General features: G+C 38.7%; 1 protein-coding gene across 1 annotated transcript in view; it reads left to right on the forward strand.

Annotated features, from left to right (window-relative positions):
- Positions 1-608: 608 nt before the first annotated feature.
- The window catches only part of CYP2U1 (cytochrome P450 family 2 subfamily U member 1), a 21,130-nt gene continuing 11,393 nt past the window's right edge, over positions 609-10,345 (forward strand). The window contains exon 1 of the mRNA XM_072405686.1: positions 609-1,163. Coding sequence (XP_072261787.1) covers positions 659-1,163 — 505 coding nt within the window. The 5' untranslated portion in view covers positions 609-658. The remainder of the gene's footprint in view (positions 1,164-10,345) is intronic.

Genomic DNA, 10,345 nt, shown 5'->3' on the forward strand with positions numbered 1-10,345 from the left:
GTCCGCGACCTGCAAAAGGTTGGGGACCACTGATGTATAGCATAGTGTGTAGAATGCAGCAGCCCAAAATATTTATCATGTAGTACAGCATACAGAATGCAGTGGCCTGTATGTATAGACAGTATACAGAACAAAGACAGTATAGCACATTAGTTATAAGTATGAATCAAACTGCATAAGTAAAATGTATGTTAGTGGTTAGTATTAATGACATCTTTACAGCAGTATGTAAGTAAATGCCATTTTGCACATAGTTTCTACAATGATGAAATTTCCTAGGTGAATGCCCCCTGGTCCTACTATAGTCACAAAAGAAGAACAGGGACCTGAAATAAGCAGCAGAGAAAATAACGAGTGGTAAACAACAGGTATGGTTTGAATTATAACTTAGTTTAAAGCATAGCAGTTTATATATAGAAGGCAGCAGTAAAAAGTTTATAAAGTAATCATTATGTGAAATTGCTGCAAAGCCAACAATTGATGTGCATTGTAGACATTACAGCTGAAGTAGCAACCTTAGGCCAGAAGGGGGAGTATGGAGCTTGCACGTCTAGAGGGATGCTGGGCTGCGCCCTTTCATGTGATAACATTAAACAGAAGAGTATAAGTGTGAGTGCAGCTGAGGCATTCCTGGCAGACTGTGCATGGTGGCTGCAGTATGAGCATGTATGCATTGACAGGGAGCATGTTCTGGAAGGAGTACATATCCACTTGGCTGCCACTCAATGTGTCCTGGACAATGCTTCTCCCTTGCACCTTCCTGTTCTTGGTGCTATACAAGCTGATGACTTCTCTGTGGGCCTATTTTCAGGTTATTACCAAGAACAACATACCTGGCCCCACTCCTCTGCCCTTCCTGGGTAACTTTTTCTTTTTGCTGATGCCCAATTGGCTTCTGCAGCTCCTGGAATATGAAACAAGCGATACCACATTTAGGAAGGCATCAAATGGGGGCAACAAAACTGGAGCCTTACTCTATCCACACATTATTCTCACCAATATGGTAAAAATGTATGGCAAGATCTACAGCTTGTTCATTGGCACACGTCTCATTGTTATCCTCAATGACTTCAACACTGTGAAAGATGCCATGGTCAATCACTGCGAGGTGTTTTCTGATCGCCCCTCGGTGTCCGTGGTGGAAATCCTCACCAAGAGGAAAGGTAGATTCCATGGGGCACTGTGTGAGACCCGACTAATATCTCTGCTATGGTTATTGTGCTACTTACATTATGCTGGGGTGATAAGTATGAATGTGTTCTAGCATAATATATAGACAATATACATTTAAATTTACCATTGATGGAAACAGGCAAAACCAAATGACAAGCTCAATTCTAGGTACAAAAACAGTCACAAGTAATAGAAATAGACATCAGCAAAAATAAATATGTAGACTTGTTGAGTGAACAGCTACTGGTATCAGCAATTTTTTGTAGTACAGGGCGATTACAAGAGATCGCTCATACGGGTCATAGAATGATTGGAGAAGGCTTACCTAGAATCCATTGCTTTGGAAACCATCAAACATCTTCAAAGTTTAAATGAATATCATGAGCTTTTTAAATTTTACCTTAATTAAAAATCATTTAACTTTAAATCAAGTACAATCATGTCTAGCTTAATTTTATATTATATCCAATCATGGATAGTTTAAGACAGCTTGCCTATCAAAAGTTAACAAAAGAAAGTGATGATTCAGGTTTTGAACATTGCAAATATTCTGATATAATAAAAAGTGGTAAAGAGCACCCCAGGCTTTGGAAGGTGATATTTTGAACAGGTAGACTTGTTGGGAAATATTCTATCAATTTCAGCATTTCCTTCATTTTTCTAGGAATTAGCACATGTGTGTCAGTGTAAAGTGAGGACCATAGCAGGTCCAAAGGGTGGGCAGGTGTCTCCCCAATTGTTCTAGAGAAGATAACTGTCCATTGATAACCACCATAACAATAATTTGCTTTGCTTAATTTCCCACTTTTTCTACTCCTCTTTAATTCTTCCGGTGCATCTTTTTTTATTATAGATTTTGTTTTGTATTGCTTCTTGGTACTAAGTATGTAATAAGCTAAGTGCTAAACAAAAGTGTTTTGACAGTTTTAATGACTTATATCTGTAAATATAAACTAAAGTTGCTAATATTCTACTTACCTGATCTTGGTTAAAACCCTAATTCCCTTTTATTTTATGGATCTAAAGGATAAGGACCCTCACATGCTTCTGCAAACCTAACTGATCATCAGTGGGATCTGTGGTCATGTACACAGTGATGATTGCACTGTTTTCCTAAAGCAGATGGGGTGGGGTGGTCCTATATTCTGAGTATTTCCCTAAACAATTATTGATCAAAACATCTTTAAAATATCATAGAAATGATTATTGAGCTATTATTGAAGGCAAAACTTTTACACATAACATAATGATTGTGTACGAAAGTCATCAAATATATTAGTATTCAAGCTGTACAAGATATCCGCTAAAAATAATTTTGTTCAACCCGAGCAGCTAAAACATACTTCTTTTCCAAGACCTGTAATATCTTGGTAACTATGCAATAGGCCTGATTTAATAAAACTCTCCAAAGCTGGAGAGGATACACTTTCATCAGTTACGCTGGCGATCCAGCAAACATGGAATGGGATCTGGTCCAGGATTCAAAACTTCAAAATTTTTTAGCAAATAGCATATAACTTTGAAGCAATCTATTCCAGGTTTGCTGGATCACCCAGCTTCACTGATGAAAGTGTATCATTTCCAGTCTTTGAGAGCTTTATTATGTCTGTAACAAGTTTCGTGGAATGCAGTCCGCTTCTTAGACATGAAGACTCCAAATTTTATATATATGATTTTTATTGTATATACTAGATTTAGGAGGACCATGTCCTGATGGAACACAGAATAGAGTAATCAGACTGCTACTTGGGTCTGTCAATTTAGTGGGACACAATCCTTCTCACTTTACATGTAAGGGCAACCCAATTGTGCACTAAGTACTATTCATTTCAATCTTTTAGTCATCATAAAACAATCTGCCACAAAGAATGATTATGATCTGTAATTATCTGCAAAATATTATTGTAGAGTGGTCACACTAAAACCAATGTTCTTCCTATAAGATATATCACTGCCCTAGATCTAGTATGTGGAACAGATGACAGACAATTACATTATCTGTTTGAGGTTTTTTACATGAGTATTTTTTTTCTTAATATACTTCTTTAAATTTACCATAGCAAATCCACAAGCAACCAGGCTTTGTGTGGCTTTTATGTCCTTATGTACCTGGTGTAATGTTTTATGTCAATACCAGACAGAAGTTTATATTGGGCATCTATTAAAGTTTGGCCTTCCAATAGTTTTACAGTATTGGTAGGCTAAATGTGTTTGCAAAACATAAAGACTGTAATTCACATGGTTGTATAGAGTCAGATAACTGGTCCACTTATACTAAAGGATAGGGCTCCAAATCATCTGTGTAACTCTGTATACATATCTGTGGGTCTATGATGGCATCATCTAGAACAGTAGTCTTGCCGTTAGGAGTTGAGTAAATGGCATTAGCCATCAGATGTCTGATTTTAAATAGTGGGACATTTCTGTATTGGAAATTGATCAGATCACATTTTAACAAAGGTAATGCAAAGGAAACTATTTTTTTTAGGGCTGTATGAACTATATAGGTTTTTAGCTTTGTAGGGAACATGTTTTGGGATTTTCTCCAATGCAAAGAAATCTTTCCCAATAGGAAAAGATATAGTAAAGGTTTTGGCTTAAGCATATCTTTGAAATCATAGGTTGGCAACCTCTCTCATTTTTTTTTTCCGTGATCCATGTGGAACAATATAACATGTCAATGTCCTTGTGTTCAAAGTTTATGATAAAAAACACGGCTTGTATTAGGATTTTTGATGACCTGATATATTTATAATACTCAATTTCAAGAGATAATTACTTTATCTTATTTTAGCACCAGTACTGGACTTAATACCTTTGCAATGTTAGACTATCAAACTATCATTTTTATGCAAAGGTTTTTTTCTTTTAAGTACATTGATAAGCACCCTTGGAACTATATACAAAAATTATCTTTGTACCTGTGATTGGCAGAATTAAAGATGCAGTTTCTCAAAACTGTTTCATACAAATCCTATTTAGAGCATCATTTATAGAGCTCTTAACCATACCACATAAATGTGAATTATGCTACATGATTCAGGACTTTATATAACTTATTATAATGAATGAAAAAAATAAAAATCCAGGAAAAATGGAGATAATTCATGTGTTATCTGTTAAATTCATGTGACTAACTGCTCTTCAGGTTTAAAGTGGTACTAAACCCGCTATATTCACCTGTCTCCATTCTGGTGTAGGGTGCTTCCATCTTCTTCTATTCCTGGAGTTCATGTATTCCTGGCATGCACAAGAAAGCTGTAAATGCCGGCTGTCCCTGGCAATAAACACTAATAATAATTTGACAGCTGGGTGGGCAACAATCAGGCACGTAAGAACAGTTATTGCAGAAGCCTTTTTGCAATAAACACCTAGCTGTGACTTTAGTTCCAATTTATTCAGAGAGAATGTTGTTGAATACTACATTCTCCACACCATAGCCCTCATTTTATGACTGGATTATATAATGCATACCACTTTACAGTGCCATTTAATTTGAGGCACACAGTAATGCACTAAAACAATGCAACCATAATGCTACTACAATGCTTGACTGTGCTGTGTGTAGTGTGTCCCCAAAAAATCATGCAAATCCTATTAATGTTTGACGTTGAACCACACGTGTCTTCATGTCTGCCCTTTCTTTCAAGTATTTAACAGGAAGAAAGGCCATTAGCAGTTTTCCTCATTTACCAGTGATTTTCTGCAGTAGGGATGGGCTGCTGGCACAAAGCATATTACACATACTATACCCAGCCAAAACTTTTGTTGGATCAAGCCATACACAGTGATTGGAGTATATAGCTATGTACATAAGCTCTTGTGTTACAAGGTATTTGCAGAAAATGAACATAACTACTATTGAATTACGTATGTGTTGATGAGGTTTTTGAGCTTTAGCTTATTTGAAAGTTTGCAAATAATTAAATTGTCATACCTGTTATAATGAATATGCTGACATTGTAATAATTGTTGGATCTCAGGTAAATCTTAGGACTAGTTTGAACATTTTGAACATTTTATGCTAGGGCAGGGGTGAGCAAACTTTTTGGCTGTGAGGCCACAATGGGTTTTAAAATTTGGTTGGGGGGCCGGGCCAGGATCAGGTGAATGGAGCGCAGAGACAGGTGTCACTGAATGTGACGTCATGATGACATAACCCCGCCCACTCTCCCATCGCAGATCTGAGTCTGCAATGGGAGAGTGGGTGGGTTGTTCCGCCCACTTCCCTGAGCCCGGGATTTGTACAGGGAACATGGTCTGCGGCTCTGGTCGGTGCAGCTCCCCAGCTTGGTCCATCTCCTGACCTCGCTCGGGGTGGCCAGAGCCGCAGGTTGCGGATCTACTTCAGGGGAGCCGCTGAAGGAGAGAGAGAGTTCAACGGGCCAGATAAAAAGCCTAATGGGCCATAGCTTGCCCATGCCTGTGCTAGGGGCTCCTTAAACAATGAGTACTTTGTGTCCCTCAGAGCATTTACCACTGACACCAGTTATCTATTTGGGTATCTATAACAGTGGATTTTGACTTGGGCATATCATAAAAATTGTCAGCAGTTCCATGGGACCTGAAAGTTGTTTCAAGGGTTTCCCATGTTAAAAAAGTTGAAAAATGCTGCTCTGTTGCCTTGTGCTGGAAGACTCTACTGTCCTGTTCTAGAAAGCTCTACTGTCTACCAGAATATTTCACGACCTTGTTCTGGAGGACTCCACTGTCTTGTATTGTAAGATCCAACTCTTGTATTGAAGACTCCACTTATACTGGAAAACGCTTTAATCTTCCCTGTACAGCAAATTTCTTTTCTTTTTTATTCTGACACTCTTCTCTAGACTGAAAACAAAACTTTCTCTAATGGGGGCACAGACAGCAGGTAAATATCTGCATGTTTATTCACGCTGTGTTTGAGTCTTTGTTCCAGGTACCTTTTCCCTATAAAACATTGCACAGAACTAAAAAGAAAAATGTTTTTCACATTTCTGCTACAGTTTGCTTCTAGTCAAATATTGAGGTGCAGGGATCACAAAGACCAGTGATTGCTCAAAAATATGAAACATCAGAAAAATTTACGTTGTGTTTTGTTTTATAAAAGTGTTTTTGAGATTTCAGGGAAATCCAGGAAAGCTTGAACAGTAAACTTTTTTATTTCTGATTGGTAATAATTGACTTTGCTGTTTTGATTTTGTATCATAAGACTTGGATCATGTAGCTGAATATTGTATGACTTTTTTTTTATAAAAAGGTTCCTGTCTACATAGCAACATTCATAGCAACAGCAAAATACTGAGCATTTACAGACATTCTGTGCTTGTCTGAGTCAAACTATAAGCATTTTGAAAAAGCATTTTTTTTGTTTTTCTACATTTGCTGCTTGTCTTTTTTTGTGGGGTACAGTTTGAAAAAATCTACAAATACACAGTGGGCCAAGGTAGGCTTAGCTCATATTAGCAGCAAAAAACATTTACCCCTTCTGAGTGACTTCTGGCAACTGCTAGGCACCTAGGATTGGTAACAGGCCATAAGTGCTGGGCCCCTAGGTTTGGAAACTTGTGGCTAAAATTATTGTAATTAGTATGGCATTATGAGAACATAAATCTCTACCTAGCAAAATGTGCTGCCTGCTCTGTTACACATATCTGTCTGCATCTTACCTCAAACGCCAATTTCTCCAGAATTAAGAGGCGCAGAGAAACAAAAATATAGGTGGAAGTGGGAGACACGTTTGGCTATCACCTTTCATCACCATGACAACATTAAAAAAAAACTGTCCATCAAAATGCACTTCCTTGTTACACATGACTGTAACCTTCCAGTACCTCAACCTCAATAAAATTTAGTGGGTAGAGTTCATTTTCTAATGATGCCATAGTGATGAAGTTTTAGGGGATGTTAGTCACAGATGTTCCCCACTTGTACCTATATTTTTGGTTTCTTACACCTCCCCATTCCCCAATTGAAGTTCAGAATGTTAGATAAGTGGACAGGAACGTGTAACAGGGCAGGGAAACCCATTTTAATGGGCAGAGTGTTTTATGTTTTAATGATGCTGTAGTAATGAGATTGTAAGGGGAGAATGTGCCCAACACTTGCACCTATATTTTCAGTTTTGTACCCCCCACCTCAGAGAAATTGGGCTTCAAAGAAGAGAAGTAGACAGTAGTTTCATAGGTATAGGTTTGTGACAGGTAGGTATATATTTAGGAGCCCCATCCCAATGCTCCTTGCTATGTTAATGGCCCCGGGGGTCCCCAATTTACGTTTTCAATTTAGGACTCCTAGTTGCACTTTCCTTTGAAACAGCAACCCCAAAGTTCAATTTTCATAACTTTTTAGATTTGTGACCCCCATATCTTGAAATTCTTTAAAGCTGGGGGGCTGAACTTGTAGTACCTAGTATCTATGAGGGTCCCCTGTGCACCCTAAAAATTACAGGTCATTGTGACATACATATTAGGAGATATTGAGGTTTGTACACAGAAGAGAGCTGTGAGGATACAGAATGACATGCAGATTTCACACACAGCTCTAGCAGTGGATACATTTCACAGGCAGATTTTTTTTAAATAGAAATCCGAGCTCGTGTTATGAGATGGGGGTGGGGCTGCCTGTTTTTTTTTATTGAATCTCGCGATCGTGCTAATACAAACCCCGTGCTCGGTAAAAAAGTGAAAGTGCAAAAACACCCCACAAAAAAACGTTCACTGGGGTACTATTTGTGATCCCTCCTCTAAAGATTCCTCTAAAGGGATCACAAATAGTACCCCAGTGAACGTTTTTTTTGTGTGGTGTTTTTTTGGGCCACCCAATATCCCCAGACCCTCCGAAGCAAGGCTCCAGACGAGGGCTGGGTACTGAGCCCATCCAGCCGAAGCTGGAATAGACTTACTTACCCCTCTAACCGAAGCAAGGCGGGGGCCTTTTCTCTCTGGGGCCGCCTAAGCAGGTCCCAACAGATACTAAGCTGGGAGCTCTCCCGAAGAGACGCTCCCACTGAGGGAGAGCGCCTGGCTGTTAGACCAAAGCACTCTCCAAGACTTCAGGGCTAGCCCATAAGGGAATAGCACCCTCCATCAAAAGTGGCAACAAATACCACACCAATGACAAACTTAAAAATATGTAAATAATATGTGCACAGTGCATAACACACTGGGCAAGGTTTTAAAAATTACCCATCTGCACTAGCCGCAGCTAATGCAGAATAAAGGCGATGTGCCAAATCAGCAATGATGACGTGTCTAGTGTACATTAAATTCAGTGGGTTCCCAGCCCAGTGACTTTAAGCAACTCCCGGATCGCCACTCCAGGGGGACGATACACAAGCGAGATTCACATAGCTCTCGAGACTGAGTGGCCAGACCAAGCTTTCACATGAAGGCTGAACTGTGTGTGCTCACCTCTCATCGCAGCAATAATCCTCTGAACGGATGACACAGAGCACAGAGCAGCCTCACTGAGATCCATGCACAGGATGGGAGCTGCCGAGTAGAGCTGGGTGGGGTATTCAAAGCAGTCGGGCGGAGCAACCACCTAAAACCCTCTGGGGAGATGTGGAAGGCAATAGCCTTATTCACGAAGCATCAGGAGTCTCTTGTGTTCAGTGAAGCAAAGTTTCTTTATTCATGCATGGAGATTCTCACAATCAGTTAACACGTGCTCAGGGCACACTGAAGGAGAAGTCTGACATTCAGCCTAGAAGCATTTATCCTGCGGCCTTACTTAATAAATCACAGGCTATGATTAGCCAAGGCCATGATGTTCTTCTCTTTTCTAAAAACACAAAGTCCTAAAAGCAAGGCGTAAGCAGATTTTTGATAACTAGTCATCATATAGTAAGAATGCGTATATAGATTTTACCTTTAACAGAGAACTATGAGCTTACTTTACTACTGTAGGGGGTTTGTTCACATGGTCAGTTTGGCAGTAGTCACAGGGCATTTGCACCACTTCCCAGCATCCGATCTACACCAATGTAGTAACAGACAATGACAGGCATTCAGGGTAGATCTCACATTATCCATTTAACTCACTGCCTAAACAAACGCCTGTCAACTTCCAGGACAAGAGACAACATAATTGAAGAAGCTGTGGCATGTGGTTATTAATCGGTTACTAAAATTCACTACAGCCCATGTCAATAAGCCCTAAAACTTAAAATTTTACTAGATTAGGAATAAAGGAAAAATCCTAAATTTGGGGCACTTGTTCTAAGACAGCTCAGCTACTTAAGAGGAATAGGAGCTGTAAAAGAGGGGAATTTACCGTACTTTGAAAAGATGTCTATAGGATAGGAAGTGAATGGAAATGTTGAATGGAGAAAAAATCCAAAATTATATTTAATATTCTTGATTTCTGCGTGCCATTTACAATTCTGTATATTAGTGGCCAAGAAAAACTACCTCACATTTACAAGGGAAAATCATGGATTTTTGGTTGGTTCATTTTGAAGTGGTTGGCTTTGAGTGTCTGCAAATGAACATGTAGCTGCCAGACTTTAACCCATAATATGTATTTACACAGAGTTACCAGCAGCAGGTATGTTTAGTACAGCTAGGCTCACAATAAACAAAACACATGTAAATATACTGCACTCTACACCTCAAATCCAACTGTTTGTGCCAAGTAAAACAGCTAAAGATAATAGTTGATACTTGGCACAAGTGATTGGATAGGAGGTAGGGAGCACAGTGTGCTTCATGATATAAAATAGACTTTACTCTTTGTAGATAAACACTGTTCCTGCAACAAAACAACAAAATCTCTGAAAAAATATGGTATTATGTTTTTTATTTTTTTTAAAGCCATTAGATGATGAAGTTTCTGTAATCCAGACGTGTTGCTTAACTATTATTTTCCTGAACTTCAGACTCACTAGGTATTTACTTTGATTTTGAATATACATTTTTATTGAAACATTTTTATTTTTTAAAGAAAAAAAAAGGAATACAAGAAAAATAGGACATTACAAAAATTAGGAAGCAATGATAATAACAAACCAGTACCATTTCAAAAGTATAATGTGAGGCATAAACCCAACATTACGAAATATCCGTATAACAAAATCCAGTCAAACTAGTTATGTCAGATAGCACTGAAATAAAGTGGAGTGATAGAAAGGAAAGAGACAAGAAGGAAAAAAAAAAATACCATAACATGGATGGGGTTAATTTAACCCCCTAAC

This window comes from Pyxicephalus adspersus, chromosome 3 (assembly GCF_032062135.1).
Source record: "Pyxicephalus adspersus chromosome 3, UCB_Pads_2.0, whole genome shotgun sequence".
NCBI lineage: Eukaryota > Metazoa > Chordata > Amphibia > Anura > Pyxicephalidae > Pyxicephalus > Pyxicephalus adspersus.